Genomic DNA, 25784 nt, shown 5'->3' with positions numbered 1-25784 from the left:
GAGGTTCATAAGACCCTGGCCACCCTGAGGCTCGATTATTTTTGGCCCGGCATGGCGGCGGACGTAAAAAACGTTTTGAGGGGCTGTGTGCCATGCGCCTGCCGCAAGCCGCCACCTGTCAAGTGCTGCCCACCCTTGCAGTCGATCAAAGTGTCCCACATCAACAAGCTGGTGGCTCTGGATATCTTGGGACCCTTCCCCACTACGGCCCGAGGTAATAAATACTTGCTTGTGGGCGTTGATATTTTTCCCACTGACCTGTGGCTTGGCCGCTCCCGAATCAATCGGCTGCCAATATTACTGAGGCATTCCTGCATGGATACGTGCTAGATAAGGGGGCCCCGGAACGCCTCCTCACCGATCAAGGAAATAATTTTTCGGCTAAACCGCTGAAGGAGGTGTGCGACCTTTTGGGACAGAAAAGGTTCGCACATCGCCCTATTATCATCAAACGGATGGGATGGTGGAATTGCTCAATAGGACGCTGACCTCAATGTTGAGTCAACAGGTCGATGAGTTGCCGAAAGACTGGAATTTGCGCATCCCTGGTATGCTTGCGGCCTACAGAATGGCCCCGCACGTTTCCACTCGCTACTCGCCTTTATTTCTGATGTATGGGCGGGAACCGAACCCCGCCATTGATGTCCAACTTAAGACGGCTACTGGGAAGGCAAAGTGTTCTATCTTGGAACCGCGCTACGATGAAATCACCCATTTCATCGATTGCCGGTACAGTGAGGGAAAAAAGTATTTGATCCCCTGCTGATTTTGTACGTTTGCCCACTGACAAAGAAATGATCAGTCTATAATTTTAATGGTAGGTTTATTTGAACAGTGAGAGACAGAATAACAACAAAAAAATACGGAAAAACGCATGTCAAAAATGTTATAAATTGATTGGCATTTTAATGAGGGAAATAAGTATTTGACCCCTCTGCAAAACATCACTTAGTACTTGGTGGCAAAACCCTTGCTGGCAATCACAGAGGTCAGACGTTTCTTGAATTTGGCCACCAGGTTTGCACACATCTCAGGAGGGATTTTGTCCCACTCCTCTTTGCAGATCTTCTCCAAGTCATTAAGGTTTCGAGGCTGATGTTTGGCAACTCGAACCCTCAGCTCCCTGCACAGATTTTCTATGGGATTAACGTCTGGAGACTGGCTAGGCCACTCCAGGACTTTAATGTGCTTCTTCTTGAGCCACTCCTTTATTGCCTTGGCCGTGTGTTTTGGGTCATTGTCATGCTGGAACACCCATCCACGACCAATTTTCAATGCCCTGGCTGGGAAGGAGGTTCTCACCCAAGATTTGACGGTACATGGCCCCGTCCATCGTCCCTTTGATGCAGTGAAGTTGTCCTGTCCCCTTATCGGAAAAACACCCCCAAAGCATTGTTTCCACCTCCATGTTTGACGGTGGGGATGGTTATCTTGAGGTCATAGGCAGCATTCCTCCTCCAAAAACGGCGAGTTGAGTTGATGCCAAAGAGCTCCATTTTGGTCTCATATGATCACAACACTTTCACCCAGTTGTCCTCTGAATCATTCAGATGTTCATTGGCAAACTTCAGACGGGCATGTATGTGTGCTTTCTCGAGCAGGGGGACCTTGCGGGCGCTGCAGGATTTCAGTCCTTCACGGCGTAGTGTGTTACCAATTGTTTTCTTGGTGACTATGGTCCCAGCTGCCTTGAGATCATTGACAAGATCCTCCCGTGTAGTTCTGGGCTGATTCCTCACCGTTCTCATGATCATTGCAACTCCACGAGGTGAGATGTTGCATGGAGCCCCAGGCCGAGGGAGATTGACAGTTCTTTTGTGTTTCTTCCATTTGCGAATAATCGCACCAACTGTTGTCACCTTCTCACCAAGCTGCTTGGCAATGGTCTTGTAGCCCATTCCAGCCTTGTGTAGGTCTACAATCTTGTCCCTGACATCCTTGGAGAGCTCTTTGGTCTTGGCCATGGTGGAGAGTTTGGAATCTGATTGATTGATTGCTTCTGTGGACAGGTGTCTTTTATACAGGTACCAAGCTGAGATTCGGAGCACTCCCTTTAAGAGTGTGCTCCTAATCTCAGCTCGTTACCTGTATAAAAGACACCTGGGAGCCAGAAATCTTTCTGATTGAGAGGGGGTCAAATACTTATTTCCCTCATTAAAATGCAAATCAATTATAACATTTTTGACATGCGTTTTTCTGGATTTTTTTGTTGTTATTCTGTCTCTCACTGTTCAAAAACCCTACCATTAAAATTATAGACTGATCATTTCTTTGTCAGTGGGCAAACGTACAAAATTAGTAGGGGATCAAATACTTTTTTCCCTCACTGTACAAGAGCACTCCAGAGGCGGTGGCGGCTCCTCGAGTCGAAGATGCAGGATCGCTCGCACACCGTGATGAGACTGCCAGTCCATCTGCCCAACCAACAGACGATAATTTTTGAAGCTGGACATGAGGAAGCTCTGCTAGCAGCACAGACCGGTCGCACAAAGCTGGAATCGTGGTTCTTGCTGAACAGAAGCGATCAAGACGCACGTCAGTGGTTCAACACGGACATCCAGCAGCACTTCGTCTACGTTCGAGGCAACTGGCAGAAGTGGCAGAGAGGAGCTGACAAGATCGTGTCCCGCATGTACACGGTCAGCGTCAAGGACGAAGAACGTTTCTATCTTCGAATGCTGCTGTTGCATGTTCGAGATGGGACCAGCTTTGAATCGCTGCGAACCGTCGACGGAGTGATGTGCGAGAGCTTCAAGACAGCAGCTTCAGCGCGAGGTCTTCTGGATTCGGACGATGAGTGGGATAGCTGCTTGACGGATGCCGGCACCTACATGATGCCGAAGTAGTTGCGCGAGAAGTTTGCTTTTATCTGCTGCTTCTCTCAGCCCGCATCACCTCTCAAGCTGTGGGAGGATCACAAATTGGACTTAACTCTCGACTACATGTGAAGAGATGCCGACGACACCGTGATCAACAAAGCACTGCACGACATCATCAGCGTTCTGCAGCAGCACAGATTCTCTTGCAAATCAATTGGCTTACCAACACCAAAGGGAAACCCACTGGAAGAAGATGTGTATGGCCAAGTTGAGGACGCAAACGAGGGCGCACGACATCTCGCGATGCTCAACGAGAAGCAGAGAGAATGTGACGAACCGATGCTTCTATCTCGACGGTCCCGGAGGTTTGGGCAAGACCTTCCTCTACACAATTCTCATGGCATACATCTGGGCTCGAGGACAAATTGTACTGACATTTGCAACGACAGGCATCGCTGGAACAATGCTCAAAGGAGGACGTACTGTTCACAGCAGATTAAACGTTCCAGTTCCCTTGCTCGAGACTTCAGTCTCTTCCATGCGGCCTGCATCGCCACAAGCCAAAGTTCCGCGCAAAGCTTCGCTCATCATCATCGACGAAATTACTATGCTGCCGAAGAACGGACTTCGCTGCATCAACAAGCTCTTGTGCGAGGTGATGGGCAACGAGAAACCATTCGGCAGCAAAGTCTTCGTTGTAGGCGGCGACTTCCGACAGACTCTTGCCATTGTGCCGCGAGGAACGCGAACAGACATTGTTGAGTGCTGTATCAAGGCAAACCGGTTGTGGAAGAACTTCACGCAGCTCATGCTTACAACAAACATACGCAGCGAGGGACAAAATGAGCACAACGAATGGTTGCTTCAAGTTGGAACAGGCAGCTTGCCCCCAGTGCTGGGAACCTTCGAAGAGGGCACAATTCAAATCCCGGAGCAGATGGTGACAACGGGGGATTTCATCGAATCCATCTTCGGCAGCATTGGAGATATGTCTATAGACGACCTTTCGAAGCGAGTCATCGTCGCACCGACCAATGCACAGACACTCGAAATAAACCGCAAGATCATCGGACAGATGCCTGGCGAGCCCGCCATCTACTAGAGCGCCAATTCAGTCGTGAGCGAATATCCCAGTGACACAATACATTTTCCAGTTGAGTTTCTCAACGACCAGACGCCATCGGGAATGCCACCACACGTCCTGCTGCTGAAGAAGGGCGTCATCATTCTTCTGCGGAATCTCGACCCAAATAGAGGACTTTGCAATGGCACGCGACGGATTGTTGAGAAATTTCATCAAGGCGCGGATCATCTCCGAGTGTAACCGAGGCGATTCGGTGTTGATTCCAAGAATCGACTCGGCCCCCACCGGCGGTCTACTGCTCTATGTCGCCTTATCACGATGCCGCAATCCCAAACAGGTGAAAGTCCGCATCGAACCGAACCCCCAGCAAGGACATCTACTTAACGACGAGAGAAAATTCACACGAAATGTCGTTTTCAATGAAGTCTTCCACTTGTAAAATGATTTCGATTTAAAGCTTTCGTGACTGCAAGGATTCATCTTCTTTGGTTCTTTTGGTAAAGTCACGTAGAATGAGAATAAAATAATAAATTAATAAAATAAAATAACACAATGAAATTCTCACGACGTTTCGGCCACAACACAAGCGGCCTTCTTGTACTAGGTGCCTCTGTGGATGTGTAGGCTTTGACTTTAACATAGCCATTTCTGTGACCAGTCACAAGCTAATCACTCAGCTATTTCAATGCTAAATTATCCTGTTTGATTTGTACTAGGTGCCTCTGTGGATGTGTAAGCTTTGGCTTTAACATGGCTATTTCTGTGATCAGTCACAAGCTAATCACTCAGGTATTTCAATGCTAAATTCTCCTGTTTTATATGTAAACCCCTTTGTCAAGTTGCCTCATTTCTCTAAACCAGCTTAAAAAGACGCTACGAATCTTAACAACGTTCATTGAAGCTCTGTCATCCCGACGGGTCTGTTCCTTTCACCTGAAGGCCGCTTGTGTTGTGGCCTGAAACGTCGTGAGAATTTTATTGTGTTATTTTATTTTATTAATTTATTATTTTATTCTCATTCTACGTGACTTTACCGAAAGAACCAAAGAAGATGTAAAATGATATAAGCTTTAATGAAGAAATAAAATTATTCAATTCAAAACATAATAAAATTCAGAGATCGGGTGCTTTCGTGAATGCGTCGTTCGTATGAAAATTGTGACTTTCCTGGCCGAAGGCCGTAAATGGTTTTTAGGGGCGCCTAATATATGCACGCCCCACAGTTAACACGACAGGGGCGGTGCAAACAGGGGCGGTGCAAACACACGCGTGCGGGCGGGTGGTTATATCCTACCCCGCGCCCGCACTAAAACTCACACTAAGCGGCTGTGCGAACGTGCACGCTCCTGCTGGCGATTATATTCTAACATGCGTACACACTGCGGCTCCGTGATTACTCTTCTGTGCACACCACCACTCACGCTAACGCGGTGCGCAGCAGTCCAACCATGCCCAAACCTGCGAGTGATTATATCAATGAGCGCTCGTGCTGCGGCTCTGCCCTCAACCGTTTCTCTGCCCTTACATGGAGCGTTAACGTTACATTATTTTTCGACCCATTGTCTCTGAACCAATAATTCCTAACTTGGCCTGTTTAATCTGGAAGGGCGTCCGGCTGGCCAATACACACCTGGCTCATGTGTGCTTGGTTTGTGGCGCTGGGATCTCCTTACCTCATAGTCTGCTCTGCTCGTTTAATATTTCACCCCAGCCCTCTCCCCGATGTCGTGCGTGACTCCATGCGGCTGGCCCGGTGAACCTTTGTGCACCCATACAATTTTAAGCCAATTTAGGGGCGCCGCAATGTGATTTGTCCTGGGAGGGTCGGCCAATCTCCTGGCACCGGGAAACCGCGGGACTTCCCACCTAGGGGCCCTTCGGATGAAACCCCGTTGTGCCAGATGATCCACTGCCGGGACACTACGTGTGTGTGTGTGTTGCGTGCGTGTGCTCAGGGTGGGGGGCAGGGGGGAGTCGCGGCGCTTGCGGAGTTGCTCCACACACTATATATTGACTTAAGGGTTCATTTATTACTCATTTCTACTCATGCAAAAGCATAAAATGTCAATTCAAATAAGTTGTCAACATTCTTAAAATCTTCCAGTTTTCTTGGGGTATAGTATCATCTCGAACTGGAGTCAGTCGTTCTGCCCGACCTCAAGGGCAATGACATGAAGAGCCAAGCCTATGACACTTTTCTGCTCATCAGTGGACGAAATGTAAAATGTATAAGTGGCGGTATGGAACTTATTCGTCCTGCAGCAGCCCACGTTCTCTGCAATTTCCAATCTGCATAAACACCGCAGAAGGAATAACAGCCGGTGTGAAGAGTGTTTGGTGTTGCAAGAAATGCCGATATGGCAGACTGGCCCACTGACATAATTGACGATTGCCTGTGTTATTAATGAGGGAGCTTAGCACATTCACACAAATCCAAAATATGTCTAACAAAGATGAATTAGTTTTAAAACGTTTATTTTATAACCAATGTCAATTACAGTATTGGAATATTTAAAAAAATTATTATAACATCATGACGAGTAGTAGTCTGAACTTCAGATTTAGAACCGATTATTACAAAATATCCTTCGAACAGTCTTCGTATTAAATTGGTTTTAAATACGGTACTGTTGGAATAAAACAATGTGACTGAAACCTGCCCAAGCACATGACACAACACAGATCATGAACTTTTCCGAGAGTTTAAATATATAATTCAATCCACGGGTCAAGTTAGAAGTAATCCTAATGAGCATTATTAGTAAAAGTTTACCGTCTTTGAAACCCATCGTCTGCTCAAACTATCAGATGGGTTAACATGGGTCACCATAACATCCAAGGGGCACAATACAAAACTTCCTGTGTAATAACATACAGAGTGCGGATTTAACAAAACACAGGTGTGCAGCATTGCAAAAGCTCTCAGCCTTTTCCAGACCACCAACTCAAGAGAACTGACCGTGGCCATATTGTCACTTAGACCAACAATGGGCACAGAGCAAACCAGTTGACAATGCTAATTGCAAACTCAAGCTCAGCCTCACTTGTGAATATTGGCAGTGGTGCACCAGTAGGGGACACAGAATGTTGCCACTCCTGCCAGCTATTTTATTTTTTGAAATTCAATTATTTACATTCATAGCCATACTTTACGTTCATTAACGTTAAAAACAATCGTAACTAATATGCTGTGATTTTTTTCATGTAAATGTTTTAACATTTTTGTAAATATTAAACTTACTATCTGGTGGGGCCTTCTCGCATTGCCACCCCACACAGCCCGTTTCTCTGGGCCGATGTTAACTACCTCGCCATGTTAAACAAGCGGTCAAGAGTTAGATCCCAACCCCGATGATGCCTGCATATTTGGAGTTTGCATGCCCCTCTCCCAGTGGTCGTGGATTTTTCTCTGGGTCCTCCAGTTATTCCCTCTACATTTATAATCAACATCACGCATTTAGAGTATTTGGCTGCTATACGATTCCACATAAGCAAATTTCTTGAGCTATCATTTGTGATAGCCAGGTCCCTTCTGAAAAAGATTATTATTTTATTCTCATTCTACGTGACTTTACCGAAAGAACCAAAGAAGATGAAATATTTATTAGTTCAGTTTAGTGTTGCACCAACTGCGCTATGATTTACTGATGGAAATTGTCCTCCATCCGACTGCATTGGGTCGCTCGCCACGACACCTCACACACGACTGTGCTGCAGACCTGGACGGTTCTCCCACCCCTACGTCCACACGGTCACAGAAGAGTACCTCCACTGCCACACCACTTCTGATAGCGATGCGGCAACGCAGGCCCGCAGGAGTGCTTATGACACACAAAGTGCTTGAGACAAACCACAACACCTTGCCGAGCTGGTAAGGGGATCACAGACCATCCCGAGAACTCTGCGGTCATCCTCACGCAGTGACTTTGGGCAACTCACTGAATGAAAATGGTCATGGCATCGCACGCTGTAAACTATGCCTCTGCAACTGTCCATTTGACATTACAAGTCCATTGGGACTGTGCACTTTTACATTTATAATTGAAAACTCGTGTGCTTAAGACTGCTTTTTATGTATCGTCTGTTGTCTCTCCCCAGAACCTCTGAATAGCGCGGTTGGCTACGTATGGTACGAAAGAGGTGCAACACTCAGATATTTTGAGCTGGTGGTCTGCATAAAGGCTGAGAGCTTGTGTACATGCAAGGCTGTACAACTCTGTGTTAAATGTTTCCAGCCGGCATTAATATTTGCATTGCGATATTTTCTCGTAATTTACATGAGCATTGTTGACCAATATAGTTTAACACCTCGGCTTAAAGGCCTCACAGACAGACATTGGGCAGCCCCACAATATTGGAGACATGGGCTTACGAGAGCTCGCTTGCATGTTATATCAAGCTGCAGACTGCCAAATGAGCCCAGTCATTACATTGTAAAATCTCTCCAAGTTGGACTCCAGTAAGCCACAATGTAGAAAACTGAAATTGCTACCTGAAAACAAAGAGAACTGCAATAACAAGAGACAAACTCCGACCGAAACTTTGTTCGTACACTATTCCAGTTGTTGCTGCTGCTGCATGGCAAGATTTGGCAATTTGCAGTTGGTGAAAGGAATCAGCAGTCCACACGGTGCCGTTCATTGCAGGACACACTCAGCGTTGGACAGCATGCTGTAACCAGGCATCTACGGTGTAACCAGGTCCCCATCGAACATGAGTGTTTATTGCCCATTGACTTTTACCTGTGCCAAAATAAAAACCTAAACTAAGTAAATTTAGTTCGTATTTTAAAAAAAAAAATTAACATTTCATTCATAAAATGAATGCTAAAAATGGAAAGCACTGTGGAGCCCGTAGTGGAGCCCGCAGTGGAGCAAGACAGTCGGTGGGCCCAGTCCCCGCGGTCTCCCACGCACCGCCCCCGACGGCTCTCGCAGATTTCAACTTTCACTTTCCAAATCGGTGTTTAAAGCCAGTCGGGGGACTACCCTCAGCCTTCCACCTCATCATGGTGAAAAGCTTCTCTTAATAAACTGGAGTGATTTTATTTATGCAATTGTAAATATTCAATTATTCTGTTTAAATTCCTTGGTGTTAATTATATGTGAATGGAGCAAGTTCCTTAGTTCATTATTCTCAGCATCAGAGAGACCTCCCCCAAAACAGATAGGCTCCACCAATGACTGATTACACCACATTTGACTTTGTTACAACTGAATGTATTTTCTGCTCCAATTTATGTATGCAACTACTTTCAAGTGCTAAACTGCAGTTCCCTTGCAATTATAACCATATTACTACTACTCTTGTTTACCTAGGAAAAGCCAGTCTCAATACTTTTAAGGAAGGTCCTGCCATGTTTTCGCAGAAGAGGGCAATGTTGCTGTGTGTGATCCCAGTTGAGTAACTTCCAGGTAATCTTTCAGCACTGGGATGTTTGGACAATACTGCTTACATTGCATGATTATTTTTTTTTGCTATCAGAGGAAAGCAGGAAACTCAAGAGAAAAATCCACGCAGTATAGGTGGAGAATAAATAAACTCCATATAAAGTGGTGCCCAAGTCGGGAATGGAACCGAGGCTCTTCTTGGTTTGAGGCATGGGTATCACCACTGCGCCACCCTGCCACGTTGTTTGGGCTTTCTCGGCAGCCTGTGGTTGTGTCCATGAAATGCTGATGAGTTGTTCGGAGAGGATGCGGCATAATGCCATCATGCGAGGCCTTTTGTACACTGGAAAAAGCTTATTTAAAAAATCTCTCCCACGCATTAGGCAATTTCAAATCTTAACGTCTTACATTTTCACATTGCCAAGTCGCTGTACACAGTGGCAATCACCACGTGGAAGTTCCACGTTGCTTCACGTAAGTGACGTCGAAAAATGTAATCTAAAATGAAAAGATCTAAAAATGTAACTTTAAAATGTACAAAAAAATAACAAATCGCAGGATATACCTGTAGCGAGTTTTCTTCAGAAGTCCGTTACAACAAGCCTCGACTTGCCAGTGTGCCAATAGCAGGCTCCCTCAGCCTGTGCACATTTGCTCAGGAGATAACGATCGGCTTTAATCTTTAATGTGATATTTATCAAGCCTGCAAAAGATCTGCAGGGCACCTGGAATAAATACAACTTTGCCACAAGATTAAAACATGTCCAGAAAAAAACCCAATTAAATTGTTCGCTCGTTCCTCAGTCCGCATGTCTTGGTCCCAGCAGCAGCAAATTGAGGGCAGTCCAGACCTCCCTTTCCCTGGCGACAAACTCTAGCACTTTCTGGGGAATTTACAGATGTTGCCAGGTCGACTGAGCAACCTAGTCCCGCCAGCGTGTCCTGGACCGGCCCCGGGGTCTTTGCCCAGTGGGACGTGCCCGGTAGAGTTCTAGGGGGAGTCTACTGGGGGGGCATCCTTACCAGGTGTCCGAACCACATCAACTGGCTCCTCTCTATCTGGAAGAGCAGCAGCTCAACTGAGGCTCTCCCGGATTACCAAGCGCCTCACCTGATCACGGAGAGTGAGCCCGGCAATCCTGCGGGGAAACCTCATTTTGGCCCCTTGTACCCACAATCTCATTCTTTCGGTCATTATCCAAAGCCAAGGTCCAGTCCGTCTGAGACCATCTCTCTCCCTGCCATACTGGCATTGCACCCACCCATCACCCTTCGTCCTGCGGATGGTGGGCTCACAGGACGGTAACACGTAGCCAATTCGGGCTGGGCCCGACCAGGTTACGTGGGTCACCCGGCCACCAGGCGCTTGCCGGCAAACACCACCCCCAGGCCTGGCTCCATGGGTGTGTCTCAGTATCCCTTGTCCGGGTGAGGTTCTCTTATTTTGGTATTTTCTAATTAATTAATTATTTGAGGACAATTTGGGGGAAGTCACAAATCATACACACACATTTTTGCAGGTGTGATTGGCTGATATACTATATGACTTAAGAACACATTTTAACAAGGAAAGCATTTAAAATCTAAGAATGAAAACAATTTGGGCAAAACACATTCACATACATTTCACTCGACCAGCCAAAAAACACTGTTGCAATGGACTTCTGATATTAGCCAGCAAGCTGTTGGAATGATTGTCTGAACAATGGCACACTTTGCACGTCCTGCATCATATGCCCAACCAAATGTAGAGTTCTGACATAACATTTAGTAGCAGACAATACATCCATTATAGGAGAATGCCCAAAAGCACCTTTCTAGGCAAGGTAGTCTCCCAGAAAATACATTACATTACTTTTAGTTCTGGTTGCAGGATCCCTGCAGTGAGGAGCTGGGTATCTCATTCATGTGGCTGCCAAACCCCTGGGCCATGCCGAATGCCTCGGGCATCATTGAGCCGTGCATCGCGTGCTCGTGTCGACCGTACTCCAGACCCATGTCCCGCCTGTCGAACACGGCGCTCATCGGCTCCGACTCTTGCATGGCCGCTGTCGCTGCGGGCATCTCCACAGCGCTGCCGGTGCTCTTCTGCAGCGTGGGCGGCGACGCCCGCTCCGCCCTCTCCCCATCCTCTGCCGTGGCTCCGCGCCCGTGGCTCCGGTAATGCTGGGCAAGCGTGCCGATATGCGAGAAACCTATGCCGCACTCCTCACAAATGAACAGCTTCTCGCCGCTATGCGTCTTCTGGTGCCGTCGGAGGTGGTGCTTCAGCTTGAAGGTCATCCCGCACTCGGTGCAGGCGAAGGGCTTCTCGCCGGTGTGCATGCGACGGTGGCGCGCCAGGCAGAAGGATTGCGAGAAACGCTTGCCGCACTCCTCACACGCGAACGGCCGTTCGCCCGTGTGCTTGCGAACGTGGACCATCAGGTGCGAGCGCTGAGAGAACTCCTTCCCGCAGTCCTGGCAGCGGAACGCTTCCTTCCCATCCACGGCCGACAGCTTGCGGGACAGCCCTTTGCGGGCGTTCTTCCGCCGCACAGGTTTTGCCGGCGGCCCAGGGCGATCATCCTTGCGCAGGAACGGTAACGGCTCTTGGTCCGCCCGGCCAAAGCAGAGCTCCTCCGCTGTGCCCCCAGCCACCCCGCCTGGCAGGTCGTCATGATCTGAAAGGCCACCAAGGTTGCTGTTATACAGGACTGCACACGTTGCTTCGGGCAAATTTCCACACATGCCATGGTGTAGCTGCGCTTTTAATCATAGCCAGCACAACAATTCACACATCACACACACTGTACACAGTGTAAGCAGGCTGACCAAATGTGCTCACCCTCTACCAGCACCGAATTAGTGCACAGCATTTTTATGTTTTATTTTAGGAATGTCTTTCGTGAGGGGGTGATTCTAGTTCATACGTATCGATATAAACACACAAGCAAAGGTGTAAAGGGGCAAGGGTAGCTGAGTTCAGTGGCTTGCAGGAGGGAGAGGTGAAGACATTCTGCCTCATTAAGACTCACAAGGGCTTCTTTATTAAGCGCCGTCACGATGACAAATGCCTGGCTGACATTCTACCTTAAAAAGTGACCGTGGAGCTTTCTATGATGGGTTTCCACCAGTGAGGATCACAAGAGAAAACAAATCCAAACCGAAGCTTTGTGCCAAACCCGTTAAGTGTTTCAGTGCAGAACTCCATAACAAGCCAGCGCTTTAGTTCAGCCGATTAATGTGACAGAGTATTGTGGGACTCCAAAAGTAACATCATTTTAAAAAGTTTTGATGTTAAAACAGCAGAAAAATTGCATGGTAATCATTCCTTGTTTGTTTGTAAAGTTTTACTTTTAAGTCAGTCCTGTTCGTGGTCTTTCCAGCAATTAATAAGCTAGCATATTGATATATGATCGGCATATGAACATATACGTTTCATGAACATAAATGAACAGAAGCGCCAAAGTGTGATCCATATGCAGCAAGGTTCAGTGGTTTTAAGCTCACGCAGGGGCAGCCATGGATTAACACCGACGGCATCTGCCACCACATCCATCGCCACAAAGACCCCCCATGTAGCTTTAACAGAATGTTGGGGCAAGTGCTGTTAGCAAGCACCTATGAAAGATGGCATGGGGGTGGGTGGCCAACACCACGCCCGGGCACGTTTGTTTCTCGAGTGTCGATGTTTACACACTGCACCAGGTACTCATTTGAAGCTGAGTGAACCTCGTGGAGGCCCAGGAGCAGTTCAGATGATCCGTCACTGGTGTTGGCTATAAGTGGGAATCGAACTCGGGTCACCCAGTTCGTAGTGCAGTGTCCTCACCGCTACTACACGACCGCTCCCCCACCGTCACGCTGGCAGGAGGGACACGCAATCACTTAGATTTGCCTAATCCAACTGCAGTTCAATATCAACAAATATTTTCAAATATTTATAAAGTTCCATCATCTCTAATATGATTTATAAACGATTAAACTACTTCAGATAAATATTTTTTTCTTGAGCTCTGAAGGGCCATTGCCCAAATCATCCCCTATTAAGAGATTTTTCCATGTAAGGCCACACAGTGTGACATGTGTTGCGTTTTTAGAGATAGAAGGGGTGGCTCAAAAGGTTTCACCAAATGTTTATCTTTCATAAAAAAAATGCACACCTAAGTCATTGTATTGTCAATGTATCTCAAACCACAAGTGATTTGCTGCCTGTCAGCTACAATGTACGCTCAACACCCTGGACGCCCTTGTAAACGAGATCTTCCATTGCAAGGGATTTCCCAGGTAAAATATTTTAATAAAAAATAACCGGGTAGAAAAATATGGGCAGTGACTGCAGCAAAACATTCCAGTGGCCCGTGCCCTCTCTGAGGAAGATCTGTGATTCGCTCTGGGAAAGGCAGCCACCAAGGTCAACACAGTGACACTCTTATGTGTTTATCTGTGCAGTCATAAACCAAGGGATGTATATCGCGATACCCAAGCTTTAACATGCACACAGGTCTGCATGCCCATACACTGACCAAATACAGCATCGACCATTTTTCATAAAAGCACATAATACTTTTGATGAGTGATAGCTTTATTCCAAAACATTGTGCCACTGTACAGTTGAACTCCAATTTTCCACCAGCTAATTGTTGCCATGTGGATTATTTACAGGTCAAACAATTCTGCATTTTCTTTGCGAATTTAAATCAATCACATAAATCTAATTCTAACATACATCGCAAGGAACACTTCCACGTGTCTCAGAGCCCTGATGTGGCCTCAAAATATCACTAAGACAATCAGCGTTCAATTAAACTCACTGCCACCGCATTGAATTTACATCCCAGAAACGAAACATACTGCAAAGACGTGGAATTTACAAAATGTCAACTTATTCTTCATGCACATTTTACAATCAGCACTGATGAAAAAAATAATTATAGCAATGAAATGCATAATCTTGGCAAGAGCTACATTTGCAATTGGCATAATCGTAGGAAATTAATTGACCTTGCCAGAATCAAGGTACCATGTTCACCATCCTGGACGTTTCTTTACACAGCCTGAGAAATTTGAGATTAAAATAAGTAGTTTTGCAGATACTATAATTTCAAAGTAAACTTAGTACTTAATTAAGCACGTTGTTATTCGTTTGATATTCATACTAACATAATATGCACCCGTTTAAAATTGTATTCTTCTATCACCAAGTTCGAGTTGGTGATAGAATACAAAATTTTAACTTAAAACTTTCGTGACTGCAGGAATTCATATTCTTGGTTCTTTTGGTAAAGTCACGTAGATAGAAAATAAAATAAAACAATTAAATAAATTAAATACAATTTCCAAATAAAAAACAATCCACTCTCTAACGTGAAATGCAGTGTGACAAAATGACGTGATATCTACAGAAGACACAATGTCACGTGACACCGAGATGTCAATTTAAGTATATCTAAGGTATGATGTTTCAATGCTAGAAGCTGAAGTTGAACATCTCATTTCAGCTGGTGGAAAATCAACACAAAGTCAATTGCAGAGGATAACTTCGCACTGAAATGAGGGTACTTTGATCTTGATGTTATTAAATTATCGAAGCACAGCAGCTGAGACTGAGAACAAGTGACAAACCACAAGCAAAGTGGCAGATGCTGGTGACGACCATCGCTATTTAATTCAAGACTCCCCTGCCTGAGCGACATTGACAGGTCGTTTTTACGGCATCCATCTACGAGGCCCGGTGCTCGAACCCTCAGCAATCGGTCTCATCGACTCCACCAGCCGGAGACAGTTGCCCAAATGTCAAGCTGCTAGATCTATAACACAGCACCCCAGCGTGGTGGACAGTCGGAGGAATGCTGACAAACACAATTTCGCTCTCACTTTAGCTCTTCGCGCTCACCGCTGCGCCCAATATCCACAGAGGCAATAGGACGCTGAGAATAGAACCGCATTCAAGCGACAGACCCATTCGCAAAACAAATATCAATAACCCCAGGACTCGAGCCTAAACTCTATAAAAGCTCTGCCAGCTGCTAAAAACTACGCTTATGAACGAAAACTCTCTTGGAAAATGTTGGCGAATAACCTGGATACATGCACCGATATGGCACAAATACTTCGCGAAAGACCAAATTAAGGAATCAGCTCACTGGACTTAGCTCTGTCATGACATTAAGCCCGTGCAAAACGTAGATCAGAACTGGAAGAGTCTGCCCAAAAGGACGAGGAAAAACCCTAAAACTGCAATTGAAATAACCAACCACGAGTCGTGGACCGCCTACTATCTCTATGCCTGACACGCTCATTCTCCACACATCCGACAGATAACCGAATTTGACTGGCATGGTAAGACACCGTGACCCAATAAAGCCCTACCAAACAAGTGGGCCGTGAAAAACACACCGCAAAATAAACGTTCTGGGGATCCCAATTCATGCCACAATACCATCGATATTCATCATTTCAACTTGGACCATGCAGCATTCACCGATGCTTGAATAGAGAGACAACTCAATGGGGTCTGAAGAACCACAGAAAAACAGGGGAGGCAGCCATATGGCAAGCTGGCACCAACAATTAGCCCAAGCTCTGCGCCTCTTTGTATATTAAGGTGTTATCTGCCAATTATCAAGTGTTTACCATACATGAGGAACCTGAAGCACCAGGAGAAAACCCACACACGTGAGGGAGAAATGCTATCCCGTGCAGATAGAATAGGTGGAGTCCACATTTTTGCTGTACTGCATTCTCCTGGTGAAACAGGGTATAAGCAGCACATCGACGCTCGCGGGAAGAGAGTTTCACATTATTGTGGTGATCGACCAATCCTCGCTGCTGCCTTCGCAGTGCTGGATTTACAGGCCACGTGCATCGCCGCTGCCACTACTGCCGAGCTAGACATTGGCACGCTTGAAATCTAAACACCATATGACAGGCATGCCCTTAACATGTCTGGTCATAAAGTGACACATACATTTCACATTATGAATACTGTACTACAAATAATCGTGCATTGAGATTTTTTCGCAATCACACAAAACCTTCCGAATGGAAGTGTATGTCCTCTTCCATGTGACGATGGAACGTTGGTATTATCTCAGTGACCATTGCAGACCTTACGACATTTCCCCCAAGCTTCTCCAGTTACAAGAAAAAGTCCAAACCAATTTTAAGAGGCCAAGATGACTAAAAGAGCTGACAATACAATTATAGTGTAAGCTCACTACTCGTACAAGATTTAATACCTTCTCAAAATCAAATCTACGCAAGTTAACTTTAAAAAAATTACAATTTATGTAAAAAACTATCTTCGGGCAGTTTTAAAAAACAACAACAATGTATATTGCACTGTGTACTCAATGGAGGAAAGATATTTATTGAATACTAGCGGGAAGTACCCGGCGTTGCCCGGGCGAAAAAGACACACACACATTGACTTGCACACACACAGCCATCGACCCACACACACAGATCCACACACATAGACACATGCACTTACACACACACATGGATCCACGCACACACATCGACTAACACACACATGGACTTAGACACATTATTGTAAAAATGACGAACTTAATTGTTAAATATTAGTTGTCTACACACACACATTGACTAACACACACACATCGAATCACGCACACACAGCGACTTGCACACACACACATCGACACACACACAAACACATGGACTTACACACACACATGTACCCACGCACACACATCGACTCACATACACACAGACATACTCACACACACATCGACCTACACACAGACATATCGACTCGCACACACACATCGACTCGCACACACACATATATCGACTTACGCACACACATAGACGCACACAGAGATATTGACTTATCGACTCACAAACACACATTAACTTACACATTCACATCGATGCACACAGACTCGCACACACATGGAACTACACACAAACATATGGACTTACACACACGCACATATCGATGTACAGACACACAGCGACTCACACACACACATCGACTTGCACACACACATCGAATGGCACACACACATCGACTTACAAATGCACATTGACTCACGCAGACACACATTACGACGTACACACACACATCGACCAACACACACAAACACATCGACTTAAACACACACATACATAGACTCACACGAACATGGAACTATGCACACAAATATGGACTTACACACACACACATGGACGTACACAAACACAGCGACTGTCACACAAACACATTGACGCACACACACACTGACTCGCACAGACACAACGCACACATATATATGGACTTCACAAGCACACATGGATGTACACACGCACACTAACTTTTATATAGACTATATAAGTTTGTAAATAATAGGTTGCTATGTACGTGACTTTAGCGAAAGAAGCAAGGGAGAGGGGAAATGCACGCGTGTATAATAAGTCATTAGGAGCGACTGCGAGGGTGTTCCGCCATTTTGGTGCAAGAATTTGCTGCGAGCAAGAGCGGCAAATTAATGAAAGTCAACGAATACAAAATAAACCTATCCTACCTAGAACTATGAGCAGATGACCACCAATCAAGCGTAATTGACATAACGTCACTACTCAACCCCCCTACTGAGGGGCAAGTGTAAATGTTATAGAATGAAGATGTAATTCAGTATATTTATTGGTTTGCCATTTGTGCAGTGATATTCGTGGCTGCTTATGCCTCAAGAGACCAGAAAAAGGCTATTCTTCATAAACATTGGTTCATCCCTGTCATTAAATCTTAACCAATAAAAAGGCAATTTGTAATGAGGAAACAGTCCTGGTAATAAATGTTTGAAGGGAGCTGTTTAATCTATTTGTTACCTTGCGCAGTGTCCACACGAAAGAGAAATTCCCTCTCACCCCCACCGAACGCGTGTGACTTGGTAGGGGCCCTCCCCCTCACCGAACGCGTGTGAGTTGGTATGGTCGAGCGCGTGCTAAACAGCACTAAATCGCTAATTAAACTACTTTCAAGGTGACGGAACGCGAAATCGGAATAGCGCTGGCTCAGCACAGGGCTTATGGCGAGCTACCTGGCTACTTTTTTAAACAAACCCTGCGGTTTGCGAGCCAAATCCTTCGCAAGTTTCGGCCCCACACACACACACGAACAGACAGACAAACAATTACATTTATAGGCAAGTAATTTACAGAAAATCTGTCATAACAATTAAGTCCGCGATGAGAAATACAATTTAATCGATGATCTAGTTATTAATGCTTCTTACGGGGATCGTGCCGAGTTGAGTAAATTTAACCCTTACTCTGCTATTGCTTGTGTTGTCATCCAATGCCAGTACCAAAGTAATTCCTTTCCATTCATACTTTCATTAACAATGTGTATACCCAATGTTAAAAGGTGTCACATCTTATGACAGTTCACAATAAGGCACATCAAGCAACTTCCAACACCTCTCAACCACAATAATAAGTCTGTAATCTAACAAACATCTCTCTGTGCGTCTATGTTGTGTCTCTTTCTCTGTGTTCACTCTCTCTGCTTGTCTGTGTGTCTGTGTTTTGTCTCTCTCTCAAATTTAGGTCTAACTGATGACGACTGCTTGTGTTGCAATCGTAATGTCGTATTCTATTATTTAATTTATTTTCTTTCTACGTGACTTTACCGAAAGGACCAAAAAATAATTCCTGCAGTCACGAAAGTTTCAAATCAAGTTCTAACAAACACTTTGGCATCAACCACAAGAACTCCATCATAACACTACACAAGTCGGAATGTTTGTTGCATTAAAATCCACTAGACACTGCTATATGCACGAACATGGGTCAATCTGCCAGGGCGCTGGTGGCTATACTGCACCTAGCCCTACAATACAACACTGTGGAGGTAGCAAGGGATGGTGGTTCACACGCGCATGCATTGTGAAACCCAATCCCTGCTTGGGAACCTCGCCATCTCCTGGTTTGTCAGGGGTTATGGCAGAAGAGCAATTGGATTAATGTCTGTCTCTGCAACGATTGGTGTTATCCACCCTTGCACAAATGCATTTCCTCTGGGTGCCCCGATTTACTCCCACGTGTCAGCGTTCATGAGTGGAGTTGGCCAAACATCCCAATTTAGGCCCAAACATCTTCGGAAAAAAATTGTTGCTGCCAGTTGCAGTTGTCTTCCGAAGAACTACTCTGGTTATATCCCGTACAACTCGATGCGAAAACTGCGCTTACAAACCGTATGGCGTTGAGATACAAGTCGCACAAAAAGTTTAGTTATTTTTAAAAAGGTGCCTTCCTTAAAGTGAGGCACCTGCTAAATACATTGTTATTCTGCGATACGACTTTCGAAACGTGCAATTAGAACAATCAGGTTAATCTAAAACCATACATTTTGTGACACTTTAAATCTTCATCCGTGAATGCCAGGCTGAACAGGTCCAGCACGTTTAAGTTTTTATGTGAAAGTCAGGCAGAGCCTTATCTGATGAGGTAGAGAACTCCACGTAAGCAAAATACTGGGCCGCACAGATGTTTGTAGTCACACCCTCGGGAAGTTGAGCAGTCCCTTGTCAGTGGATTCAAGCAGTCGGAAGGGGCGGTAAGCAGAACGGAGACCATTCAGGTTGCGGGGGTGCCTGGTTGTGGAGCTTTATTGGTCATTAGACCGACCTTGAAGGTGACGGCACCATGACACTGGAACAGCCGATGTGGACCCATGTCCTTCACACTAGGACGTACCGTGGAGCTGATCTGTCCATAACAGACGACCATCGGCGTGTCATCTGCAAGATGTGCCCTGCATTCTTCCACTACAGTGGTGGGTGTCTCAGCTAGTTGATCAAAGTTGCATGCGAGAATTTCATCATCGCTTGCAGCAGGGGTTGGCATTGTCCCCCCCAAACCACTCCTGATGCCGGGGGGAAATGGGCGAGGTTCGGGACAGTGGTTCATGCAGCTGCATTGGCTGACAGAGGAGGTGTTCTGGCTTGCTGAGAAAAAGCGACAAGCCCACTCCCACCATCCACAGCATCCCACGTCGGACAATTAGGTTTACCAGAGCCTTCTCTCGGAGGGTTCAACCACAACCAACTAGAACTCAACACCATAAGAAGATATTGCCCGGCCCAAAGGACATGTGCAGCTGCATAGCAGTGAAAACAAAGCGTACCGCCTAATAATGTATCTCAATGGCAACATACACAGCGCAAACATGGGTTGCTCAAATGGAGCCCTGTGGCACCCCATACAGGAGGAATAAAACCCAGACTACTCGCTTTATCCTACTCTCGAGGTAAGGCCGAAACCACCTCAGGACAGTGCCGGACGATCCACAATTGAAGTTCAGGTACTCCAACAGTACGACATGGTCCAGTGTCGAGTGGCATGGAGAGATCACGAGAACCAAGATAAAACGTGTATTCCGATCTCTCGCTATTTGGAGAATAAAGTATCAAAAAGCCATCTTGGTAAAAATCTTCTTCTGAAATCCTGACTGGAGAAAATCATGAAGCTTAGTGCTTACTCTTTGGTTCTATTCGGTAAAGTCACGTAGGTAAAAAATAAAAAAAAATCACGACGTTTCGGCCACAACACAAGTGGCCTTCATCAGGTGAACGGACCAAACTGTCCAGAGGACAGTGTTGGAGTGAAGAAAGCCAAGCGCAGGTCGCCTCCTTTAAGCTGTGAGGGGATAAACAAAAAACGCCTTGACAAAGGAATTAGCATAAAATGTACTACTGTGAAAGCTTGGTATTACCATAAAATGACATTACACCACTGTGAGAGTTTGGAATGCCACTACTTGAATAAATGCACTGTACCACTGAAAATTAGTTTAATGTTTGGTTCGATTTAGAACAGCTTTCCAACGGTTGCTTAATTTGAAACCATCTTCTCGGTTGAAATTGTGTCTGTGTTTGTAAATCTGAATTGCCTCGTGGACAAATCTCTGATAAAAACCCGTGGGTTTGCAGAGGACCTTGGTATAGGAGAAAACTATATCGGGACCACCCACAGCATTGTAACAGTGATCGGCTACGGCAGAAGAATTCCTTCTGCCGTGTTTCAAATCTGATTTGTGCTCGCGAATTCGGTCAGAGATATGTCGTTTAGTCTCCCCGATATAGCAGTCACCACAGGTGCAGATCAATTTGTAAACCCCGGGGTACTGTAAGTCAGGAATGACATCCTTCACGGAAGGGATGAGGTCACAGATTTTGTGTACTGTATTGAATCGGACCAGGATCTTGTGTTTGTTTAGAATTTTGGAGATCTTTTTAGTAACGCCTGCTATATATGGTAGTGTGATGGTTTTGATCGGAGTATGAAGTGGTTGTTTCTGTATGGAGGGAGAAACAGCTTGGCGGATGGTACGGTCAGAATATCCATTCCTTTTGAGGGCCAGATGTACATGTTTTAATTCACTTTATCGAATAGAACCAAAGAGTATGGATCATTGCAGTCACGAAAGCTTCAAATCTAGAAGCTTAGTGCTTCTTTAGTGCCCATTCTGTTTCTCTTCCCTACCCTCGCCCCTCCACTCCTTCCCGTCCTTCCCCTACCCTTTCATGATCCCTAAGTATCTTGTATCGTGGTCACACATTGCTCAACCCTTGCAAGCCCCTGCCCTCTAAATAATTCCATTCTGTCAGTGTTTTTTCTAAAACTACATTAAGCGTCTTGAACAAAGGCGCCCCCATAAGCATTAAATTAGATTAGAATTAGATTCGACACTTGGATAGACAAATAATTATCTAACTTCTGTGCAACCAGCTTCTCAATAACCGAACCTAGAAAGGGCAGGTGAGAGACCAGTCTGTAGCTATAAAGAATATCTGGCTCAAGGGAGGGACATTTCAATGATTGCCCGGACCAGTCTGATGTTATCGATGTACCCCACAAGGAGGTGTGCTGGACCATTATCCAGACTACAGTTGGCTGGCCGCAATATCTGAATGATCCTCACAACATCCATCATCTGGTTGGCCAAAGTCAAACCGGACAGACTTGTTACAAGTGTAAAGACAGTACAGGGGGCGAAAGCCCACAGGGGGTAATGACAGGGGAATTGGCATGGGAAGAGACTAGGGGCTACAAGGGGTAATGACAGGTTAAGGGACAGACAGACAGGGGAATGAGCTGAGGTCTACGAGAAGGACCAAGAATAGGGGCTGTTGCCAAGTGATAGAAGGGGACAGGTGTGAAACAAGGATCAAGAGCCAGCAAGAGATTTCGAGACTAGGGGCGTGGCCAAGGGTCAAGGGATGGACCTGCTGGGGATAAAAGGCGTCGAGAGGAGAGGCTCGGGGCTGTTGCTGGAGTCGGGGTTTTCGCTGTCAAGTGATTGTGTCTCCTGGAGTCGTTACACAAGCAACCTCCCACCCATCTCCACCGCATCCCTTAGAGGGGGGTCAGATAGATGCCAGACCTGACGGTGCCAATCTTATTTGCAAATAAATCGAAGCTATGCACATAACAAAAGAAAACAAACTCAATTGGGATTACACGCAACATTTCCCGCGGATTGTGGAACTACTGCAGACTGCCTCTGGAACACAGTACGCTCCCCCTTCGTGATAGCCGTGTACAGGACTACTACTACTATGCTTGCTTACCTAGGAATGCGTCCAAGTGTAGAAAAGGGTGATTTTGCTGCGTGTCACCCAATTGGGTAATTTTCAGGTTAGTTTTCAGCAGAGAAGTTTGGCCATTTACAGTAACATTGCGTGTGTGAGTATTTAGCTATGAGAGGAAACCAGAGAACCCATAGAAACCCACACAGAACAGGGGAAAAACAAACTCTGCACAGAAAGGTGCTCGAGTAGGAAGTCAAACCAAGGCCTTTCTTGCTGTGAAGCACAAGTATTATCAATGCGCCACCCTGCGAATACAAAACGTTCTAAAGTGTTATTATTATTATTGTAAAACGAGGGTGCAGATGTGGGAAGGTGTTGTGGGCTATGGTGAGTGCTGGCTACGTGGCGGGGGGCATGCTGCACACGTGCCTGGCACCGGCGTGCGTACGCAGGTGGTCCCTCAGGTGGTGCTTGAGGCGGAAGCCTCGGCCGCAGTGCTGGCACGCGTACGGGCGCTCCCCCGTGTGGGTGCGCGTATGCCGCACCAGGTCTGATGACTGCAGGAAGCGCTTCCCGCAGGTGGCGCACGCGTACGGGCGGTCGCCCGTGTGTGTGCGCCCGTGGATCTGCAAGTACCGACGCTGCGTGAACGTCTGCCCGCACGACTGGCACTGGAAGGGTTTATCACCTGGGTATGCAGTGGCGGTGGCTTCATCAGCCTGCTGCTGTTGCTGGAGAGGAGCCCCCAAGTTGGTCGACCAATTACGCCGAACCTTGCGAGCTTTCTTTTGCCCAGGATGCTGCTGGTGCTGCTGCTGTTGCTGCTGCTGCGGTTGCTGCTGTTGCTGCTGCGGAAAACGCCCATTTCCGCCACCTCCGGCAAAGTCATTTCCGCTGACCTCTCCAGAGTAGCCACAATTCCCATCATCTAAGTTCCCCAGATACCCATGGGAGGACTCCACATGACTGGGCTGCTCCATGACAGCCACTTTCCGGTCTTCCTGGTGGACCTCCGGCAAGAAGTAGCGTCCATCTTCCCCGCTCACACCTTCATTCTCACCTGCACATCAGAGCATTCAAATTTAATCGCACTGCTATACTTTGGAATTCTTTCTAGTTTGTATTTTCAAAGCTCTCATTAAAACCTCGCTCAATTTGAAATAAATTTGTTAGCATTTATCAATTACAAGTTGTATAGCGCCATTTGCTGCTGGCTGCTTGATGTATCGGGCCTCCGAGCCTGTGCTCAGGGACTATGTAAAAGAACAACTTACCCACTGTCCACTAAATCAAGCACAGGGAACAAAAATGGTGTGGGGCCACTAGAATGCAGGTTTATGGACATTAGGGAGATTATAATAAAGTTAAAACTTTTTAAAGAATATATCCTTGTTCGTGCCAAACCAAGCAGTAGCTCGGAGATGTTAACTCCCTTGCCTGGTATACAGGTCATGGGTTCGATCCCGACAATGATGCCTGTATATTTGGAGTTTGCGTTTCTCTCTCTCCTTAGTCATGTGGATTTTTCTCCGTTTTTTTTCATCCACATTTAGAATAAAAAAACACGTTAAAAGTATTTGGTTGCTACAAATTTCCACATGATAAGCCACTTCGTTGAGCTATCAATTGTGGCCAGGTCACTTCTGGTCTGTCTGTATGTCTCCGTGTCTATGTTTTGTCTCTCAAATTTAGCCATCGTTGGAAGAACGTAATCAACCAGGTGGGGTGTTGACTGTTTTGTTAGCCGACTTTGTGTTGTATTGTTGTATATTTCCAAGTTTAGTATGTTTGTTTTCTCATTCATTTGTACCTGATGATGGTTGCGTGTGTTGCAATCGAAACTGCGTATTATTTTATTATTTTATTTCTTTCTACGTGACTTTACCAAAAGAACCAAAGAGTTTAGTTTAAGCAGTCACACCCCACATGTTTATTCTACCCACGTAAAAAAATTGCTTTAAGTACATTTAATTACCAGAGGTGTGTGCAGGGAAAAATACATTAAAGTATATCCCAAAGCTTTTAAATCTATATTCAGAGTTTGCAATAACAAAATAGTTTTTTTGTGTACATATTGTAATTAGATCACTTAACCCTTGCAGGCAATAGAAATACTACAATACAGCAGATTGTAAAAATACTTTCAATTTTACATTCCTATGGCAGGGGGTAGTCAATCCATAAAAAAACAATTGATCCTTATGGCAGTACCCTGGGGTACCAAATAATACAAAATGGCTGAGGCAATTAAATATTTTATTTCTGGGAGACTTTTTTCCAGGGGTGTACTTAACTCCGCGACTGGGGTAGCAATCAATCCAAAATCAATGCTACTCCGCGATGTCGAAACGCAGCGAGGACGATTGCGCTGGAATCCCGAACGCTCGTATGCACCGTGTACAGCTCGTCGAGATGAGTCGATTGCTGCATCACCGACCATCAACAGACTAAAAATGACTGCATCATGGACATTATGCGAGAGCCGGGGTACTATGGTACCTCGGGATACCGCCATAAGGTTCAATTGTTAACTTCTCCGCAACATGATAGTTATTTCATCGACCTCGGAAGAATGATGGGCTGATTCGACATGTAACCAGGATTTGAATTCGCAACCTTCCAATTGTGAACCGCTCGCTCTCCCACTGAGCCACCTGGCTGCTTAGTTGCAAGCAATGTAAATTAGAGTAGAACCCCTCTTAACGACCACCCCTGTTAACGACTAATCGCTTAACGACGAGCCTCCATAGAGCCCAATGTGTTACCTACCATTTCCCTGCTAACGACGGGCTGTTGTATGTACAGTAAATAGGAATTAATGCATTGATTAACCATGTTTCTTTTAATGTGTTTATAATGTTAGTATCTTTATGTATTAATATCCATTGTTAAAATATTACAAAGTACGTTTTTTGGGTGGAGGATACTGTGCTACCCTAGGATGAGATACTACTTAGATAGATCGCAG

General features: G+C 45.7%; 1 protein-coding gene across 5 annotated transcripts in view; it reads right to left on the bottom strand.

Annotated features, from left to right (window-relative positions):
- Positions 1-6361: 6361 nt before the first annotated feature.
- The window catches only part of LOC116943803 (uncharacterized), a 41705-nt gene continuing 22282 nt past the window's right edge, over positions 6362-25784 (bottom strand). For all 5 annotated transcript variants that reach the window (XM_032957018.2, XM_032957020.2, XM_032957015.2 and 2 more), the window contains 2 exons: positions 23505-23876; positions 6362-11956 (listed from right to left, as the gene is read on the bottom strand). In XM_032957018.2, coding sequence (XP_032812909.2) covers positions 11151-11956; positions 23505-23876 — 1178 coding nt within the window. In that variant the 3' untranslated portion in view covers positions 6362-11150. The remainder of the gene's footprint in view (positions 11957-23504; positions 23877-25784) is intronic.

Source organism: Petromyzon marinus, chromosome 19 (assembly GCF_048934315.1).
Source record: "Petromyzon marinus isolate PM22_M1 ecotype Great Lakes invasive population chromosome 19, UKy_Petmar_22M1.pri1.0, whole genome shotgun sequence".
Taxonomy (NCBI): Eukaryota; Metazoa; Chordata; class Hyperoartia; order Petromyzontiformes; family Petromyzontidae; genus Petromyzon; species Petromyzon marinus.
This window is presented reverse-complemented; position numbering and strand designations above follow the sequence as displayed.